General features: G+C 47.5%; 2 protein-coding genes across 12 annotated transcripts in view; both read left to right on the top strand.

The window, feature by feature from the left end:
• The window catches only part of LOC146425141 (phospholipid-transporting ATPase ID-like), a 91,094-nt gene extending 82,669 nt beyond the window's left edge, over positions 1-8,425 (top strand). For all 6 annotated transcript variants that reach the window (XM_085042248.1, XM_085042250.1, XM_085042251.1 and 3 more), the window contains 4 exons: positions 59-304; positions 1,619-1,757; positions 3,592-3,722; positions 5,603-8,425. In XM_085042248.1, coding sequence (XP_084898374.1) covers positions 59-304; positions 1,619-1,757; positions 3,592-3,722; positions 5,603-5,824 — 738 coding nt within the window. In that variant the 3' untranslated portion in view covers positions 5,825-8,425. The remainder of the gene's footprint in view (positions 1-58; positions 305-1,618; positions 1,758-3,591; positions 3,723-5,602) is intronic.
• A 144-nt stretch (positions 8,426-8,569) lies between these two features.
• Positions 8,570-21,398, top strand: part of RUSC2 (RUN and SH3 domain containing 2) — a 58,763-nt gene continuing 45,934 nt past the window's right edge. For 2 of the 6 annotated variants that reach the window (XM_085042246.1, XM_085042239.1), the window contains exon 1: positions 15,192-15,510. The gene's annotated coding sequence lies outside the window, so the exon portion shown is untranslated. Of the gene's footprint in view, positions 8,701-15,191; positions 15,511-16,713; positions 17,051-21,398 lie in introns of those variants that run through there. The other 4 variants (XM_085042240.1, XM_085042244.1, XM_085042245.1 and 1 more) reach the window with 4 other exon arrangements.

Genomic DNA, 21,398 nt, shown 5'->3' with positions numbered 1-21,398 from the left:
TCTGTGTGCTTGGTTGGGGGGCTGCCAGCAAATCAGACCATCTCCTCTCTGCCTTCAGGATGTGGATGATCGCTGGAGCATGCTGTTCCCTCAGCTGTATGTGCCTGGCCAGCAAAACCTCTATTTTAACAAGGTGGTATTTGTCAAGTGCATGTTGCAAGGGATCTACAGTTCCCTCATCCTGTTCTTCATCCCCTATGGGGCCATGTACAATACAATGAGGAGTGATGGGAAGGCCATTGCTGACTACCAGTCCTTTGCTCTGATGGCCCAGACCTGCTTACTGATCGTGGTGTCTGTACAGGTAAGGCATCCCACCTAACATTTTTAGGAATTAGTTGTTGTTTCATGATGGCAGCATCTGGAGGGCCAGTTAGGGTGCTGACAGCATTGTATTTGCTACTGCATCATGCACTCTTGAAGAAGAAAAGTCTCTTGATTCCATATTAGTCTCCTCAGTTCCACAGAACAGGAGGTTTGTTATGAAAGATCAGAGTGACAGGAAAGAAGAGTCTTTGCCTTGGGAAGTTTGCAGTCATAACAGACAAATCAGTTAAGGCAGAGAATATAACTTGTTCTAGTTTTATGGGAAGGATTTGAAGCACAGGACTGTCTGTCTGCCATCAGGCAGTTATTTATAGGTTCTCCATTATGGAGATGTCTCTGCAGCCTGGCCTGGTGCATGATGTATGCATGGTGCAGCCTGAACTTCCTGGAAGAAATAGCTAAGACTTGGGTGGTAGAAAATTCAGATTGGTACTATCAGGATGAGAGAGATTTCTTAAAAGAAAACCTATCAATCACACCTCCCTGGATAATAGTTTCAGCTGTCTGAAGACTTGTAGCGTTGTCCTCCTAACTTTCAATGCTACATCACAGCTTAGAGGTGGGGAAAAAACATGGCTCATTTGAACTTACTGTGTTAAGCTCTGGGATAAAAAGGATGAGGACCTGTTTGGAGCAAGTCCAGAGAAGGGCCATGAATGTGAGCAGAGGGCTGGAGCACCTCTGCTAAGGAGGTTGAGAGTGTAGGAGCTCCTCAGCCTGGAGGAGGCTCCAAGGAGACCTCACTGCAACCTTCCAGTACTTAAAACAGGGGCCACAAGAAAGCTGAGGAGGGACTTCTGACCAGGGCATGTAGTGATAGAACAAGAGTTACTGGCTTTGAAATGAAAGAGAGTGGGTTTAGATTAGATATTAGAAAAAATCTTCACTGAGAGGGTGTTGAGGCACCAGCAGAGGTTGTCCAGAGAAGTTGTGGATGGTCCATTCCTGGAAGAGTTCAAGGTTGGGCTGGATGGAGCAACCTGGTCTGGTGGAAAGTGTCCCTGCCTATGGCAGTGGGGTTGGAACAGGACAATCTTCAAAGTCCCTTAATATCCTGTGTCCAGGACTGGCCACTAGTGATTGTTTTGAGAAGAGGGCAACAATAGGATAAATGTAGTAATCCTGCCTTGAATGGTTTCCAAGAATCTTGTGATTTTCGACTTGTTATTTCTTGAGACTTGAGTGAGTAGCATTCTCAGAGGGAGATGTACAAAGCAGACAAGCTGTGTTCAGTACAAATCTGCTAAATAATGAAGGCACTGACAATGGCTGTATTGCTCTGTTCTTTCAGATTGGCTTGGACACCTCTTACTGGACAGTTGTCAACCAGTTCTTCATCTGGGGCAGCCTGTCTGTTTATTTTGCCATCACCTTCACCATGTACAGTGATGGCATGTACCTGATCTTCACAGCCTCCTTTCCCTTCATTGGTAAGCCTTTGGACAAATCTGGATTGTACTCAGAATGGACATACTGCAGGGCTTAAAGTTTCCCAGTGCTTCTAAGTATATTTCAGAATATATTGGTTGCCTTTTCTACGAGAAATGCCAGGATATTTCTGAGGGTTGCTGGGAGTACTTATTTTGTGTCCCATCCATTCAGGTTGATGTGTGCCATGTTCCCTTCCTTGTATAAGAGTGGACATTCCCATGCAGTCACAGGAATGATGAAATAAACCTACTAAGGTGGATGGAATGCTTTCAGCTGCTCTTCTATATTTGGGGTCCAGATGTCCAATTTTTACAGAACTCTAGAATCTGACTTGCAGAAAGATGTGTGATCTTTGTAAATAAGTTAACATTTTGGCATAGAAGTACAACATCCAGTGAGACATAAGAAAAATACCATGTGATTGTGGTGAGCCTTCTGCCAAGTTAAATGGCAAATTCCCCACAACAAAACATACCAGTGATGACCAGCTCTTTGTAGTTATTTTACATAACACCTTTCTGAACACATGCAAAAAATGAAAGCTAACATAAAAATGAGTCCATCTCCCGAGACTTTGACCAGGAGGAACATATAAGTTTAGCAGAGTAATTCAGATGTTTTTAATAGCTCTGAGCATCCATAGCCAATACAGATACAAAATTGTTATGGGTCTCTACTTATGAAATCCCAACATTTTTTATTTCAAGTCTCAGATATTTTTATTAATCAATGCCTTAATTTTTGACTGGCTTTTTCGGTAAAAAGTTGTTTTGACTATCTTCGCTGCAATAGCAAGGTGCTTAGCCAACTTAGAAATATCTGAGATGCAGGTCAGCTGGTGCAACATATTTTTCAAGCAGATGATCACATCCACTTCAGAACAGCTTTTAGAATCAAAAATGCTGAGTGAGAGAAGACAGGATGTCTGTTCAGTTTCCAAAAGCAGGTGGACAGCTAAACTGGATGATCTTGAAGGTCTCTTCCAGCCATGATGATTCTGTGATGATTCTAACTCACTTGCCAGGGGGATCTCATCTGCTGCCCTGTTACTACTACATTGGTCAAAGTAGCCATAATGCTGAGGGCTACTTAATAAGGTCTCAGTCTGAAACCATTTTTAATGAAAGTGTTTCTAGTCTGGACTGAGACAACTTGTTTACTTAAATTTCAGTGGAGTTGTATTGCAGCAGAATTTGGCCAACTGGAAGGAAAACATTCAGCAAATATACTGCCAACAACAGCATCATTAAGCCCTGTAATGAGTGTTTTGTAGACTGTTTGTTCTATCTTTCATTCCCTCAGTTTTGGAAAAGCCAGAAGTGAGGACTTTGGTTTCAAAGAAAGTGTCAGTGACATGCCAGCACATGGCAGTAGTTCTGCCAATAGCCCCATTAGGCTATGCTGTCTGTGCAGATCCCCAGAAATTCCCCCTTCAGGAAATGGTGCTAGAAAGCAAGAAGGGAGTATTCCTCCCTCTCCACTAGAGTCCTGGCAAAAGCTGGGAGTCTGGGCTGCTGGTGAAGGTCTCCTGAATGTTTATATCAATCCTTTGCAGTGATTTGACTCTTCTCAGAGAGAAGAGGTTCACTCTGACTCCCTTGTCTGCCTGGGTTGTTGCTTCAGTCATGTCTGGACATTGCATTTTTGTTTGCTCATCTCAGACACTGACACTAGTTTTGCTGTCCTCTCTACAGCCTGTTGATTTCACTGTTGGAGATGATGTCGGCCTTATATTTTGGTCTGTTTGCCAGGTGCTCTGAACTCACAGAGAGCAAAAGGGAGTAACAGTGGGAGGTGCTGTTTTACTGTTTTAATCACACTTTTGTTTTCCAGGTACGGCTCGAAACACTCTCAGCCAACCAAACGTGTGGCTGGCCATCTTCCTCAGCATCACCCTCTGCGTGCTGCCTGTGGTTGGCTATCGATTCCTGAAGACTCAGTTAAAGCCAACTCCCAGTGACAAGGTAAGGAGATAACCTCATTAAACCAGAAATCCTGCTTACCATGGCCCAGCCTCACTGTGGAGCCACATTGCAAGGGCTTGGAATTGCTTGGAGTGAGTGTCCTTGTCGGTGCAAGTGCTGCCATCCGTCTGTCCCCTACTCCCCAGAGAAGGAGGATTGAATTTGGGGTTTGGCACATTTCAGACCATCTGCAGCTGGGCCCAAGGCTGAGATTATTTAGATGTGGATTAGACTGCTCTGAGGCAGGAAAGCTGCACTATTTTTAGGTGCAGGGTTTAAGCGCTGTGGCTGAGTGGCAAAGGAGTGGCATGTTCCTCCTGCCCTGATGCTGCGCAGTTTTTAGCCTGGCAGACCGCAAGCCTTACCCTCCACCCAGGAATATGTGCTTGCTGGAGATTTTTTTCTTTATTTCAGGATTTGCTGCTTTTTGTAGCCAATGGTTATATGCTCCCTCTAGAACCAGCCTCCCTGCCATCCCTGGGAATATGAAGATGAGGGCACTAGGGCAAGGAGAGGCAGGGAGTGATGGAGTGGGCAGGGAGCATAGAGCTCACTGCAGCCAAGGCACCCCTCAAGAACATCAGTGCACACTGAGCTCCCCGGGCTCGCTTGCAAACAGGAGCATTTGCTGAATGCTACTGCCACCTCGTGCTTCCTTCCTCTCCCTGCGCCGAGCTGCCGGGAATCTGTGTCAGAGCACAGCCCCAAGGGAATGCACCGCACTCCCATGTTATCCTCGGGATGTCTGTGGCGCTCCACAGGTTCTCCAGGACTGTAGGAGAACGTGTTAGGGGAATTCTCAGCCCTTGCAGAGATGGTAGGTGGGTGCTAGAGAAGACTGCTGAGTAGGGAGATCCTTGGGACACAGTTCAAAGCAGTCCAGGGGTGTAAAAATGGGCTGAGTTTACCCCTCAGCTGAGTACAAGTCAAACACAGCTGCCACCCAGAACCCCAGCCTCACTGCTGAGGTTGAGCGTCTCTCACTCTCTAGCAAAAAATTACTTTTCTGCCTCCTCCTGGAAGTGAATGGTCAGAGGAGAGGAGTGGGTTTCCGGCTCCATGGAATTCCTCAGCTGGCAGTAAACAGGCCTGATGTTTAGAGAGGCCAAGGACCTTGCCACTGCCATTGAGCCAAGCAAGAAGCACAGGAGTCTGGCAGCTGGGGGTTCTGTTGATCCACAGGCTCTCAGTACCAGCCTCCTGCACTGGACAGCCCCATTCTGAAAAGAAGCTTGATAGCAGATTAACTCGGTGTCCACATGGGAGCAGAAAGCACATTACCTGCAAATAAAGTGCAATATTTATTTCCCATCTGCCAAGGAATACACTAATGTCTTGATCGCTGTAAGTGTTCAAGGACAGGTTGTGTGGGGTATTGATCAAGCTGATATAGTGGCAGTAGGGCTGGAATGGGATGATCATCAAGGTCCCTTCCAATCCAACCCATTATATGATTCTATGATTCTGTGATTCTATGATGATCATCATTATCATCATAAAAAGTTTTTACTAATCAGAAATTCCATTTAGTAGTCTGTTTTCTATGTTAAATATGCCAATTCTTACCTGTTTCTTTATTTGTTTTCTGGAATTTTGGCTATCGTTGAGATGGCTTTCACATTTTGGGTGATGTGACTGAAAATCCTGAAGTAATACACCAACCATGGCATTGCAGAGTGTGGGGAATACACGGAAATCATCCCCTCCCATGAAAACAGTCAATGCTCCCATTAACACCTTTTAGAATAGAATAGAAATTGCCCTTTCCTCACTTTTGTCTTTGTATCCCTGCTTTTGTTTCTCTTCCTCTGCTCCTCTTCCACTGTGCTTGTGAATAATGGTGCACTTTCCACTTTTTATGCCTTATTTTCTGCTTTCAGGTCCTGATGAAGATCAAGGAAGCCAAAAAGCGTCCGCCTCCACCCTCACCCAAGCGCCGCCTGCGCCGGACCAGCACCCGCCGTTCTGGCTACGCCTTCTCCCATCAGCATGGCTTCGGAGCACTCATCATGTCTGGGAGAAACATGCGGCCAAAATCACCTTTTGCCACAACAGGAACATTTTCACCCAATAGTGAAAAATATAAACACAAAGGATTGTAACAAAAAAAAAAGAGAGAGAGAGAAAACCAAAAGATATCCCCTTATCCCTCTTAAAATTAGCAAAGCAAACCAAACCAAAGTAAAGGGCTGTCAGGAGAGGAGGCTGTGGTCCTCAAGGCACCGAGCAGTGGCTGCCCAGAGCTCTGCCATCCAGGCTGCCAAAGCAAGGACTTGGGCCTTTCCTTTCACCCACATGCACCCTCTGATTCCAGGTTATTTTCCAAAGATATGTGCTGCTGCTGAAGAAGGTGGGCAGGGTGAGCTAGAGTTATAGAATATCCCAGAGGGCCTCCCTGGGACAAGACAGAATGTGCTATGGGAGGCATCTCTGCTCCCTGAGATTGTTCATAACGCTATTTTTTTCTCTCCCTTAACTACATACCTCAGAGCAAAGAGAATTCCAGTCTGAGGAAAAGGCTGAATTGGCAATGTCTTTCATGTGCCTTTATTTTTCTTCATAAATCTACACTGGGCCATATTACTGGGGTATTGACCCCAGGTGTGCCTTAGGTCCAGCCACGCAACCCACAAATCCACAACCTTTGTAACATGTGTGATTTTGTAGCCTTTTGACTGTAATCCACTTTCTAAAGAGATGGCCAGTACCCAAACACCACCCTCTTCCCACATCTGCCATCAGGAAGTGCTGCAAGCTCAGAGAAACCCTTAGTTGGTCAAGGGATCAGGAGCTGACACTCATCAGCCTGCCCTGTTATATCTGCATTGCAAATCTGCTCTTGTAAGGGATCATTGTCCTTAGAACCCTCTTAACTTTTGTAACTGGGCACCAGCCATTTCATTTAGACTTAAAATAAAAGAGCAGAAGACGCTCAGGCTCCCTTATGGATGAAACTATGAAATCTGAGAAGCCTGTGCCATGGTTAGGGCTCACTGAGCTGCCAGGACCAGGCATCTGCCCCCACTTAACAGACTGAGGTGCTTGCATATCTGGCTTGACGGTGATCCCACCAGAAGTATTGAAGCCAGAGGTGCTATTTCATGGCCAGCAGCTGAAACAGCCTTTACTCCATTGGTGCTGTGGCTCAGTGCAAGGGACAAAGCATGACATGGTGGCTCCTTCACCCTTCCCCATGAGCGGAGTGGTCACAATCCAGAACTTAGTGACTCAGGAGTCTCTGCAGTGTTTCAGAGCCGCAGTGTTTCTCTGTGCTGGCTCAAATTTTACTTGGGAACAGGTTATCTGTCAGACACGGGTGGTAGAGAGCTGAAAATCCTACCAGTCTGACTGCCAGCAGAGGGACCTAAAATGCACAGACGTAGCCAAAGACATGCTGATCTTGAGGGACTGGGATTTGCTCGCTGTTTTGTTACACCAACTCCTTAATCAGCAGGGTTACTGGGTGGAAGGCCAGCGTGGCAGCATAAGAGTCTGTCGGGCCAGCATTGCTGAGCTGTCTAAATGGCAGCTTTTTTTTCTTCTTCTTCTTCTTTTTTTTTTTTTTTTTTTTTTTTTTTTTTTTTTTTTTTTTTTTTGTGCAGAGGACTAAGCCCTGGCTGTTGGATGGTTGTTTGGGATTTTTTTGGTTGAGTTTGGGGTTTTGTTTTGGCTGCTTTGTACCAATTTAGACTCCTTCCTTCTTTTGAAATGTATTTTTTTTGTGCAGTAACCACCTGATATTTATGAGACTGTGCTGTGAGTCTCTGAGCTGTCAGTGGAGGCAGCGTGTGATGGCAACAGGCCAGCCATGTCCCCATTTCATGGAACACCCTGCTGCCTGTAGTCCCAGTTTCAGCAGTTACTCTGTGCGATTGTTTAAGCTCTAATAGAAGGTTTCATCTCCCTGTGTTTAACTCGGCACAGGAAAAAAAAAAAACCAACCAAAAAACAAAACCAAAGCAGTCTATTGCACCTGCTGCTTGGGGAGGCTTGTTGCAAACTGTGGTATTAAATTTCAGCATGGCCAGTGCAAAACTGGAGCTGGGACTGGATCCAGACTTCAGTGTCCAGGAGCTGCATGCTAGGGAAGGAGCAAATTATCGGGTGATCTCCCCTGCAAGGAGACACCTGAGTAAAGTGAGAGCCTGCATTCTGGCTGAGGAAACCACTGTGATAGTGCTTGTCACCTCCCCCTGATTTACCATTCACTTTGCAGGGACAATCATAGCTTTCTGATGAGGATTATGTCTTTCACAGACAGCCTTCCTGGGGTTGGAGGAAAAAGGAGAATTTGTGCAGATAAGCAGACATCCCCATGATACCCAGACTGATCTGTGGATTGCAAGTCCTATCAAAAGCTGTTCCTGGCATCTGATGCAGCAAAATATGTTGCAGAGCAGCAGAGGCAGATCTTGTGCTGACAGAGCGAGGAAACTCTGACACTGTGCCTCTCTTCTCGTACGGTTTACGTGCAAAGTACTCACCTTCTGGCTAAAAGGGGATTCGAAAATGTTGGATACAACATGTAGGGGATAATAAAGCTGTTGGTGATCTTGCACCAGACACAATTCTTTCAGTGGTTTTGACACAATCAGCATTTGAAACACATCAGCTGGCAGTGATGTCTGTCCTGCATCACTCCTGATTTTGTAAAATAATTTTTTTTAAAATAAAAAGAGACTATTAGGATGATAGATTCCTCAGCTCTCTGTTATTGATGTGAGGAGTTTATAAGCAGAAGTGCACGGGGGGGGGATGGTCTGTGGGACAACGGGTCTGAGACGGCAACCCTCCTCATCCGGTATCCTGATGCGGGAAGCACACAAATTCCCAAAATTTTCCATCCTGGCTGGGATGTTTTAAGAGGAAACTTAGAGGAAACGTCAGACATCCTTAGGCGGAGGACCCAGTGGGGGCGGGCAGCGTGGAGAGCCCGCCCCTGGAGCGGCTGTAAACAGCGGAGCGATGCGGGCGAGCGGTAAGGGGCGGCGGGACGGTGCGGGGATGGTGCGGGAATGGTGCGGGAATTGTGCGGGAATGGTGCGGGGAGGAGCGGGGTCGCTGCTTCTCGTGTGCGCGGTGCTCTGCTTGGTCTCCCGGGGGAGGTCGAACCGTGTGTCATCGTCTGTGCCGCGTCTAAAAATTGTAATTTAGTCTTTTATGAGGCTCTCATATTTCACAGATGTGTCAAAACTTAATCCCTGAAATAGATCTTGGATTTTGTTTTCACCCCCCTCCCTTTTTTCCCCTCCTCATTATTCCACAGTAGAAATATTCAGTTTGAACATTGTTTTGCTGTTGTGCCTATACTTGTCACCCTGCTGGGCTGCAGTTTGGGGGTCAGAGAAGTTGTGGATGCTCCATCCCTGGCAGTGCTCAAGGCCAGGCTGGATGGAACTCTGAGCAACCTGGTCTAGTGGAAGGTGTCCCTGCCCAGGGCAGGGGGAGTGGAACGAGATGATCTTTAAGATGCCTTCCAACCCAAACCATTCTCTGATTCCTTGATAACTTACACTGCAGCAGAGGAGAGCTTAGAATGTCTTCTCTCTCCCCTGAATCCACAGGGTGACACTGAGCACTCTCTGTCCCTAATACCAAGGGGCAGCAGGTGCACTTGGGCAGAGGCACCTCAAGGGTGTTTTCCATTCCCAGCTGCAACACCTGCATTCCTTCTAGGCTGCCTGGTAGGTCTCACTTTATCTGTGTGCATCCACACAACTCTCTCCCACTGACCTGTAGCCTGGAAGTCCTTGCTTGTGAGCAGCTCTTAGGAAATGGGAGGGCAGAGGAGCACTGCATGCTTGCCCTGGGCTCTCCAGCTGGAATGATCCTTAGCAAAGTCTGTTGTATGAATGGAGACATCTCAGTAGTGACCCATGCTAATTACCAGCTGGAACAAAAACAGGAGCATAAGGGAGCTCTTGGATATCTGTGGGCACGAGCACTGTATCCTCTAACCCCATCAGACCACTGATAAAATTCATCCTAAATCTAGCATTCTAGTTGGAAAGCTTCCTGTTCTAAGGGTGATTTTTCTCTCTAATTTTCAACCTAAATGTGTTCACTGCATTTATTCTCTTGTTGTCGTGCCAGCATTATACTTTTGCTTCAGTAGTTTTGTTTGTCTCCTGTGATATATTTAGACAGCAATCCTATCCGCTCTCTGCCTACATTTGGCTAGGCTAAACAAGCCAGGCTCTTAAGTTTCTTCTTGTTTGATAGGTTTTCTGTTTCCCTCAGGCCCTTTCTGCACCTGTTCATTTGAGTTTATCATTTTTAAATGTGGGTGACCAGAATTTTTTTTGCATGATGCTTCTTTTATCAGTGCCTATACAATAGCTCTGGTATTCCACTGCCTCACCTAGACTGTGTTTGCTTTTCTTAAGGCCTCATAATCTCTGAGCTTTAGTGGTTATTTTCCCTAATTTTATTATGAATATGCACAATTGTTAGCTAAATTGGGTTAGCTACATAAATACCTCTCCTCTCATGCCTGACAACATGGGGAGGAGCTGAAGTCATCACAGCATAAGTCTGCCCATGCTGATGCTTTAAACTGGTGCCTTGTCCTCAGGGGCAAGCTTTTTCCATGAGGGCTGGCAAGGACATTTTGCCACATCTGCTGATGTGTTGGCTGATGTAAATATGCTGGAGTGAAGGAGCTGCCATTTCTCCCAGCAATAATCATGGGGCTGAGTTCCCAGCCACAGCTCCCAAACGGCTCTGTCCCTGTCCCAGTGATAAAAGTCTGTGTTGCTGCAGGGCTGGATGTGATGAAGGGCTCAGAAGAAGGACACAGAGTCCTGCAGCCTGGGCTTGACCTCTGAGTGCTTTTGGCCATATCTGCAGCACAGCTACTCTTCAGTTTTTCCAAACCTAGTCTTCTGCTGCCCTACTTCTTATAATTCATTTAGGAGTAGAGAGTATTTTTTCTCTTCCTGGCACTGTCGAGAAGCCACCTCTCTGCCATCACTCCCAGCTTGAAGGGAAGTGGTTTCCATACCCCTGTCTCTCTCTCCAGCCTGCCTCTCCTCTCCAGCTGGGTGGAGCTGACTGTACTGAGCTGTCAGCTCCTGCTTTTCCACACAACACTGAGCACTCTGCCAGACTTTTCAGCTATAAATGGATCTCGACTTTTCCAGCCTCCACTCTCAACACCAAGAGATGTTGCGGGATATCGGAGCTGGGCCAGGCTTCCTCTGAATTAGGAAAACATATGACCCAAGTGCTCGCTTTTTGTGGGTTCTCTGTAAGCACTGTGCCTGGCTTTGGGGGAGCTGTGTGTGCCCTGGTGAGGGCTGTGCTGCTGAATTCCTTGTGTGCCCTGCGAGAGCAGCTGTTCCCAGACCTGAGTGCCAGGCTGGATCAGCCCTGCAGGTGCCATCCCCAACCCCACACATCACCCCACAAATGCAGCACCATCTAATCCAAGCACTGTGTCTCTAGGGAACACCAATGTTTTTGTAACTGGCTGCATCCTGCCTCCACATCCTAATCAGGCACTTAATTAAAGAAGCCTGGCTTTTGTACATAATAAGCAATATGCTTTGCCTCCCTTAACTTTGGGATTTATCACAGAGATCCTGAGATCTTTTACGCTTTATTGCATTCCAGCTCCTCTGAGAGGCAGGGAACATGAGTATCTCCTCGTTCACCAGGGAGCTGGGGCCTGAAGTATGCACACCAAGGTGACTCAGGGAGTCAGTAGCTGCCCTGGATTTTAAATTGAAGTCTTTTGTGTCATCAAGTGCTACCCTCCATCAGCCCTGCGGGCATCCAGGCCATTCATTCCATATAGAGTACAGGTCTGTATTTAGAAAACTAGTTAGTACTCTCATATTGAGAAATTGCAGTCTGAAAGTCTCCTAGTTAGTGTTCTTCATAGAAGCTGCTGGGCAAGGTTCCAGTCTGGTGACCTTTTGCTGGCAGCATTGGGTTTGCATTCTTTTGACTTAGACAGCAACACCTAGAGCAGCTGCTTCAGAGGCTTCCTTACCTCCTGGCAGTCATCCCTCAGAAACCTTCAGGCTGTGGATAAGGGATCATAGAATATTCAGAAGGTGCAAGCCTGGTTTATGGCTGTGCAGTATTCTGTCTGCAGTTCTGCTTCTGGTTCAGTTTTTGCTGTGGCAGCAGATGCTGTCTGACACGTTTTCCTGCACAGAATGCCTTGTATCCTGTATTTTCCCTACTCAGTCGTTTGGTTGTGCTGCCTTTTGGATGGATCAGTGCATCTGTTTACAGGGCAGTGTTCGATGGACAATGTGCAGGAATAATCTGTTCCTTTTTTTATGTGAGCTGGAGAATGTAATATCCCAGACCATGATATTACATTGGGGTTTCTGTCTCCCTTCTGGGACTGTGAGCAGCATGTTGTGCTAAAAAGGTGAAGCATAGATGTAATGCTCCTTCACCCTTTTCCACTCCATCCCTGGGCTTTGAGCTTTGGGAATATATGAAATGCAGATACTGTGTGTAGTTGTAGCTGCCTGATGCCCTTTCCTGGGGTAACCTCTGCTGCAGCTGGGCCATCAGATGCTGCTGGTTTGCCAGGTCAACTTGGAGTGCCTCGGGTTAAACTTGGTTGTGTGGTGTCAGGGGAAACTTGGCTGTGAAGAGTTTTGCTTGTAGTGTCCCTCCCAGATGTTCAGGGAGTTTGGCTACTCCCAGTTCTTTCTGGCCTTATGTAATCTGCCTCCCACTGAACTTAATTCCCAGTTCTTCACCAAAGCTCTTGACTCACAGCAGAGTGTTTTCTGAGGTTTGCCAGCTCTAGTTTTCTGTTCCTCTGATTCTGGAACATGAAGCCTGGTTTAGTTTTTCCTACTGATACCTGCTGCTCAAACAAAGCCCACAGTTTCTCCTCCTCTTCTCCTTCCTGTGTGTGTTTGGCTGGACTGGAAATTACGGTTTCCACAATTCACATCTCTTGTGCCTGGGGTGAGTGTTTGGTGAGCATATTTGTAGTCCTTACGCATTGACATGGACTCTGTACTTCCATCTGAGTCCTCACTGGAGCCATGGATGGGAGTGTATCTCAGACACACAATACCACAGGCTTTTTCAGGAATCCTTGGCAGAATGACGATGGTGCTGAATTGTATTTTCAATTAAAGCTTCATTTGCATAGCAGCTTCCCAGTGACCAGGAAACATAGAATGGTTTGGGTTGGAAGGGACATAAAAGATTACATAGCATTTCTGGTCACTGTGCTTGGAGCACTCCTTGTCAAGGCTTTGCAGGTCATCACAGCTCTGGTACCTGCAGTGCCTAGTCCCACAGGGATCCCTGTGCTCACATCTAGCTATGATTTGGAAGACATCGTGAAGACTGTAGTTTTCCAATAATCCTAAGTTAGTCAGGGTGATTTGAAAACTTTGTGAAGAATTACAGGAGCATCTTGCAGAGCTATTAGCATAATAAAACAGCAAATGGGAGATCGTGCTGATAAATGCCACATGTAATGGTGATTTGTAAACAGTTTCTCACTGCCCACAGCAAGTCACTGTGGATTGTTATCTGAGCACATCAGTTAAATGTTCAGCTGTAGCCAAAAAAGGCAGAACTCACACTAGAAACAAAAAATAAAGGTATATGTTCTTGCATACTAAATATACATGTTGTTCCTGCATCTTGAGTACCACATATCAGCTAGTCACCCTCTTTCAAAAAGACTTACATAGACCTGGAAATGATAGAGAAAAGTGGAATGAGGATGATTAATATGGGATAGGTTCTGTAGGAAGAGAGATCAAACGAAGTAGATGATAGTGGGAAAGAGCAAAGGTCTGTAATATAGTGTTCAGCAGGGAGAAGTTGAATTCAGAATGACCTTAATAAACTTTACTGTTTCTCACAGTGCAGGGGAAGCGCATCCAGCAAAATAATTTATTAGACATGAGGTTAAGGAAGTCCTTTTTCAACACGGTTGATTTGTAGAACATGTTGCTACGAGATGGCATGAAGACTGAAAATATACACAGATTCCAAAAGGAACCAGACACCTCAATGGCAGAGATGTGTTTCAGTGTCTGTGAAACGTGATGGTCAGTCTGTGACCTCCAGCTCTAGGAGTTCCTGATTGTTGTAGGCTGGAAAAATGTGTCCTTAGGGGAGATCACTCGTGATTGCACTCAGTGAAATCACTCTGTGATTTCTATGGCCAGTGGCACATTGTCAGAGATAGGGCACTAGACCAGAAGAATTCTTGGTGTAACCCACTGAGGTGGTTCTAGTTACCAGAATGTGCTAGAACAATGGGGTGAAAATGAACTGATTTGGTTTTGAGCACTTCTGCTCTCATGACTCTGCTGCGGGAGTCATGCCCAAGTCACCATGGATTTTCTTACCACTTCTATTGGCAAGTCTGGAGGGACTTTCAGGAGGAGGGGACTGGTGCAGGCATAGCCCATCAGCTGGCTCTGGGCGCCAGGCACCGCTGTGGTTGTTGCAGGGTGTGCACCCCAGTGACCACTGCCCCACCAGGCAGGTGACATGCCTGGCATAAGCTGTCCAGTCCTATCTTTGTTCCCTCTTGGCTTATGATTAGGATGTGGTTTATGTCTTGCTGGACAAAGTCTGGATTCTTAGAGCCTCTTTTTTACATAACTATGGGCGGTGCTGTTATTCACCCAAATGTCATGTCCTACGGAAAAGGGAAAGAACAGGCTATTTGAGTTCTATTGTGAATTCCTTTATCCTTTCCAAGTCCTGTGTTGCAATTTCCTTCACAGTCTAAATAGCAAAATGTCTCCAGTCTCTCTCCACAGAGAACTGTGAAAGTTTGGAGCTGCAAAGCCTTGAAATATCTATTTGCCAATAATGAAATATGCATTTTAGGACCATTATCAGAAGCCACTGTGATTTGCTGCTAATGTTGTTTAAATCTTAACACATCAATATTTCTGGGGTTTTGGTTTGGGTTTTTTTTGTGGAAGCTGGCCGAGGCTGTAACAAAATCAAAAAGCAATAATGGAAATATTATTTTTGTGTGCCATTCAGCTTGCTGTGAGGGCATTCTTCACTGATTAAACCTGAGCATCTCATCACAGTGCGATTTTGGGAGCACTGGACTCAGAATCCAGTAATCATTTTACTTCTGCCTCGTTCCTTGAACTCATGAACATTAGAATGTTTGTGCCTCTTTCAGTGGGACAGTTAAGGAGTTTTAAAACCCAGTTCCCTGCTCTCTACCGAGAAGAAAAAAAGTCTCCTGGCAGCCTCAAGCTGTTTTTAAACGAGACAAATGCCCATGGTGCCGGTCTGCCAGAGCCCCCAGCCCCAACACCGAGTCCCTTTTTAGCACACTTCTCCATGCAGCTATATCTGGCTCCAGTTCCTTGCTCTGGGAACGTGACCTCATCGTTGTTTTGGTATTTCCAGTGATTCAGCCTGGTCCGGGGCAGGGAGGAGTCATTCCTGGTGCAGGCTGACAGGGTGTTTGTGCGTTTCTGGAATTCCAGAGCAGTGCAGCCTCAGCCCTTCCGCTGCTTTGACAGCTCGGCTGAGGCTGGGCTGGTGCACAGCATTCCTGCCTGGCAGATGGCCTGGGCGCAGCTGGTAGAAGGATTGATGCTCCTGCTTTTGGGGGTAATGGGGATCCCTGTCTTTGCAGGGTACCTGCTGTGGTGAGGGTGAAGAAAGCTGCGAGCCGCAGTGTATGTCAAGGGAAGCCACGAGGAATCTCTGCTTTATGGGTGGGAAGAGAGTCCCAGAGAATGCTCATTCCTGTTTACAGGCTGCCAGCATCCCATGACGAAGTTAACTTTGCAATACCCACTGCAGCGTGGTAAGTGTTACAGTCCTTGTTTTTTGGGAGGGAAACTGAGGCACCAGGCGGGGAAATGGTCTTTCTGAGGTTTCACACAGCTGAGCTGGAGGTCCCCCATGTCCTTATGGACCACAGTTGCTTGAGAGCTACATGAACTCCCTGTTCCTTTTTGCTGGTTTCTCGCAGAGGTCACTGATGTGAGCTACATGCCTGCCTGGCACAGGGCTTATAGGCAGTGCCTGCTGTGCTGGAACAGCTCCTTCCCAGCCTCTCCCTAAGGCCTTCCAAGGCTTGTTTAATGGGCAGTGGTTGAAACCTGCAAGACTCTCCTCTGCTACTGGTTCTAGTTGAAGGCACAGTGGAGGCAAAGCCCCTGAGCCCTTTGAGATCTTGCTTATTAACCCTGAGATGAGCTCAGTTGGTTCGTGTGTGGTGCTGCTAATGCCAAGGTTGTGGGTTTGATCCCTGTATGGGCCATCCACTTAAGGGCTGGACTTGATGATCCTTGTGGGTCCCTTCCAACTCAGAATATTCTGTGATTCTGTGCCAACCTAGTCCCTATCCCCCTTGTTCCATATTTGGTGTAAATCCAGCTGCAGCACAGCTTGTGAATTACCCTGAGATGGCAGGGAAGGAAGAATCCTGGCAGGAGGTACCAAAGAAGTTGAAATGGGGAGACAGGGTAAGTCTCAAAAATGTGGACCCCTGGAGCCCCTGGGGAGAAGGCCTGGACAGCAGGAATGGGCTCCTGCACTGTGATCTGGTCTCGCAGGTGAATGGAGCAATGCTCCAACCAGCCTTTCTCCCTGGCATGGTGGGCTGCTGTGGCACTCTGCACCAGAGAAGCTGTGGGGCTGGGGCTGTCCCAAGTGGGGCGCAGCACAGGAAGTTGGATGGGTTTGCATTACTGCTAGCAGGTACTACATATGGAGCTTAGGAGTTGATGGAGGATGTGGAACTGGGGAGGTCTCCCCTCGCTAGTGGTCACTTCACCCCTTGGCTTCCCTGGCAGGCAGCTGCACTCCCAGCCCACTGTCCGAGCAGGCAGGCAGTGCACCCATCCCGCACAGCCCTGCCACGCTCTCCCCGCTTTCTGTGCCTGCTGTAAATGGCTCTCTGTAACACGAGCTGCATTTCTGCCATAGCCCTCTCCTGCGCGCATCTGTATTTACACTGGGGCTTTCATTAGCACTCTGGCCCTCACTCCTCTCTGCTGCCCACATGCTCCCTGAGTGAGACCCTGGCACCGCTGTGCCTGACGGGGGGCAGGTGGCTGGCAGCAGGAGGAATTCCTCAGCCAGCTCCTGTCTGGAAGAAGTGCCTTGTCATCTTGCCTGTTGCCCGCCATCCTGCATCAACAGGGGAGCAGCCGGCGGAGACGCCCCGCAGCACGGCTCGCTGATCCCTGAGCCGGCACGGGGACAAGCTGGTTTTGCTTTGGATTATCGCTGGCTCTGCATGCTGTGCTCCTCCTGCGGCTCTCATGCCATTGCTGCTGCGCTCGGCTTCCAGCTGCGGTGAGCTGAGCCCACGTCCTGGGGAGATTGTATCTGGCAAGGTAGGAGCTGATCCCTTCCGTTTGTTCTGCTAAAAGTAATGAGACCAGTCCTGCCTGTGCCTTTACGGCATGTGTCAATTAGTGGGTTTATTTTGCATTGTTCTGTTGCTCTGATTAACAGTCAGTATGCTGCTCAGCCTGTAGCCTCATGTGGGGAAAGAAAATGTATGTATACACTTTATTTTTACCTGCGCACAGCAAAAACCAAACTTGGAGTCTTTTTCTGCTTCAAGATGGAGTCTTCTCTTTTCTGTCTTGTCTGTTCTCATGCAGCATCCTGTGCATTCTCTCCAGGTCATGTCACCTGCTTCTTCAGGAGATGTGAGAGTAGAGAGCAATCTGATGTGTCTTGGGAGGAAGGGTGAGGGAGGAGAAACTCACTGAAGACAAAAATCAAGGAAGTTGAATAGGCTTGGAAATGGCTTTGGAGAAGTTATTTTTAACCCAGAAAACCAAACAGAGGAAGAGTCTCCTTTCCCTGGATAGTCTCAAAAGGGTGGCTTGGTTTTGATTTTTTTCCCCTTTAGTCCTTTAGGGCATGCTGTTTTGATATGGAAAGGCCCGAGGCTGCTATTGTCCCTAGGGATGAAGGACAGTCACTCTTGTTAGTCTGATGCCTCCTTTCCAGTGGACCTTTCTGACATTTAGTGCTTCACCTGCCCCCACCACTGGGCACCTTTGCTGCTGCCTCATTGGGAAAAAAGGTGATGACCAGCAAACCCAACTCCTGCTGGATTTCCCTGCAGCAGCCAAGGAGAGATAAAATAGGAAGGCATCAGCATTTTCTGTGTTTAGCCACAACTGTTCCCTTTTTAGTCCACAGCAGCTGGGATGTGTGCTCAGCCATCCATCTTCCCCAAGCCTAATGTACCTGGGCTTCCCTCCCATATGGATGAGAGTCTGTCTCCTCAGCAGGGCAGACAGGGATACCAGGCCTCCTGCAGGTGATGGCTCACTTCTGAGGAGCAGCCCAAACAGCAAACCACGTTTTAGGGCCCTGCTATATCCCTGTGAGGAGGATAAAGGGGTGCTCTAGCTTTCCCCAGCATATCCTGCGGTGCTGCCAGTGGGTGTATAAATAGTGCCCACAGTGTACTATTTTGGTGACAAGCTCTTCCCAGGATTCATCCAAAGAGTTATGTGAGCAAGTGTTAAAAATAACACCAAGCCCTGCCCAAGTGCTGGCGTCATTTCAGCCAAAGTGTTGGGAATCTTCCATAGAGAGCAGCCTTGGACCCTTGCTGGGGGGCAGCAGGAGGGGGCCCAGCTTCCCCTATTTTCCTCCTCTTGATGTCCTGCTGACCACAGAGGACTGTGACCCTCAGCTTCAGCAGATATGCTGGTCACCAAGGAGGTGTGAGACTTTCACTTCTAATTAGGTTAGTTGCCACTGGGCTTTCCCTGTGTGTTCTGAGTATTATTGCTGGGTCTAATGAGAGGTACAGGAAATTTAATCTAGCTTTAATCTAGCCTGCTTCCAGGTCCCTGCTGGTAGCCAGAGCTCACTGCCTCATTAGAAAGTCTTGGGCTGTAAAATGTCATATGGAGACATTCTTGTTCTGGGTTAGGTTTATCCTGAGGACTGGTAGCTGGAGATTAGTTTAACTGTGGAAAGGACATTAAATCTGTGTGTTGCATTATGGCTACAGCTCTGGACCTTCTTGCTATCCATATGAACATGAACATTATCCCCAAATTCTGCTCTTTCTATGGTGTAGTTGGTGCTTGTAACTGAGGGCTGGACCACACAGCAGAGATCTCTGGGGAGCCATGCTCCTTGAGCTGTGTAGCCAGCACAGGATGCACCATCCCACTGTGAAGCTGGTGCTTGGTTTGTTTCCCTCAGGCTGGGTTTTACTTGTTGTTGGTCAGGTTCTATGCTGGTTATGCAATTCAGCTACTCTCATACTGCAGCAGCATCATGCTGTGTGCTGGAAAGCAGGAGACCTCACTGGAAGGCAGCAGACCTCACTGAGTCCTTGTGCTCAGTGTGTGAAGCCCAGAGCTCACAGAAATGCTTCTTGAGGGGCTCATGCTCAAAGAAACCCTGTCTGAAGAGCTAATCCCTCCTGCAGAGTGAGGATGTGGCTCCACCCTGACCTGGTCTCATATGGGATGTAGAAGCCTCTGTGGGAGTAGAGCACCCACTCCTTAATTACACAGCTTAATACACAAAGACTCATACACAGGAGAAGGGAAAGAGATGAGATATCCTCTGGGTGCAAACACAGAGGCAAAGCTGGGGCTCACCTCTCTGCTCTGAGCTGAAAGCAGCAGTATCATGGACACAGACACATCTCTTTCAGATGCTGGAATTCAGGATGTCAGCATTAATCCCCCTTTGCAGCTCTGTGGCCCCCATGTTTGCATCCTGAGATACATCAGTTCCAGTTTCTGGCTTTGTAGAGGAAGGGGTGGATGCTTATGGCTGGACCTGATGCTCTTAGAGGTCTTTTCCAATCTAAATGATTCTGTGATTCTGTAGTCTTTGAGCACTTTCAGAAGGGCTGCGTTTATTTTAAGCTGAAAGAGAAGGTTGCTGTGAAAGCACCAGGCGTGCGAAAATTGCTAAAAAGGTCACAAGTGCTGTTGGACACTCAGTGCTTCACCTCCTCTGATACAGGATTACTAATTCTGGCAGATGCTCCCAGGGATGGAGTGTAGGTCCTGTTAGAACATCATGACCAAGCATTTTCTCTGGCTGTGACACTGAGAATGAGTGAGAGCAGAGAAGATGCTTGGCTTCTGGCTTGGACTGTTGTATGTCCAGTGCTCCATTCTTCTTCCCCTCTCAGCTTTTGGCTGGTCTTCTGTTTTCCTTGCTGTGTGTCAAGAGGCACAGGCTGGGTGTGTGCACAGGATGGAGTGCTTTCTGAAGTGTATATTGAGAGCACAGACTTCAAAATTGTCCGGAGGTGTAACTACGTCATGGAGATGAAATGCATGTGTCTGTTTCTCCATGATCATGCTCTAGGCAAACAGTCCTTCTTCAGGGGCTTCCTGCTCCTCAGTTATTGTGTTCCTTCCTGCTTCTCTCCGATGTCCAGCCAACAAAGAGTTCTCTGAGTCACCATTGTGGCTGCTTATTATAAGGCCTCAGCCAAGGCTCTGTGTATCATCATATATAACAGAGCTCCTGAGGGCTCTTTCAGGGCTCTTTGCACCGTAGCATGCTCTTGTTCTTCCAACTGGAATGTGTCTGGAGTGTGTGGGACACGTCTTGTTTGCTGTCCTCAGGCACCTCTTTGCTGGACTTTCCTCAATGGCTTTCTAGTAGTTCTTCTGTGTAGAACAGCCTTCTAGACTATTCCCTGATAGTCTGTGCGGTGCCAGAGCTGCACACCAGGGATTCCAGGAGTTCCTGAAGTGCCACGATGTCTCCATGGGGAACTTGTAGAGCCGTCTGCCCCAGCTCTTTCATCTGCCTACAGGAGGCTGAGCCCTATTTCAGTCTGCCTGACACAATCCAAGCTTGGCACGTTTGTCAGCCATCTCCTGTGACCTGCTTTGCCTTCGTGGCCTCCCTCACCACTGCTGCCTGGGCTTTGCCTCTGCCAGCTTTTATTTTCTATTTTAAAGAACAGGACAGGATTTCCTCCCACACACAGATCCCCTTTATCCCTATAGTGTTTCTTCACAGGGGGTCTGTCTCCAACCTGGGCAAAATCGTTGCTGGCATCCAACAAGTTTCCTATGTCTGGCTCTGTGTGCCTGTCTGTGTATGGGACAGCTGCCTGGTGGTTGAACGTGACTTTTGGAGGAGGTAGACCTTGCACAACTTGCACAGCAGCTGGGAGCTGCGAGTTAAGACTCTTTGTGTTAATTAAGTGTACACCGATAAGCACATACAGCCACAAGGTTGCTTAATCATGGGCTGACCTGACATGGAGACCTTAAATACAGCTGACTGATGATCCATGACAGCTTGCTCTGTTAGATGGGAAGACATTGATAATAACCAGAGAGAAATTCAAAAAGGTTCTCAGCTGTGGATCGTCTCCAACAAGACCAAATTCTTGAGGAAAAGGTCTCTTCACTGTGGTGGATGAAAGGAGGATGAATCCACTGTCTGAAAGCTCACACTATGCATATTCTGCTTAGAGAGAAAATGCATCTGGAGTATGTTTTTAACAGCCAGGTGGATTAGCAGCCAGATCAGCTGGCACAGTATGCTTTTCCACTCTCAGCTGCACCTGTACATTTGCTGTGTCTTTCCAGGAGCACGTTTGTGTTTCTCCAGGTATTCAGCCTCACAGAATAAATTGCTCTCAGCTTTTAATCCCGCATTAAAGGCTTCCTGCTTCTCTGAGTCAAACAGAAGTCACAAGACTATAAGACCTCCAAAAGC

Source organism: Lichenostomus cassidix, chromosome Z, assembly GCF_008360975.1.
Source record: "Lichenostomus cassidix isolate B80296 chromosome Z, HeHo_3.0, whole genome shotgun sequence".
NCBI classification, from domain to species: Eukaryota; Metazoa; Chordata; class Aves; order Passeriformes; family Meliphagidae; genus Lichenostomus; species Lichenostomus cassidix.
The sequence above is the reverse complement of the archived record's forward strand: the minus strand, read 5'-3'. Positions and strand labels throughout refer to the sequence as shown.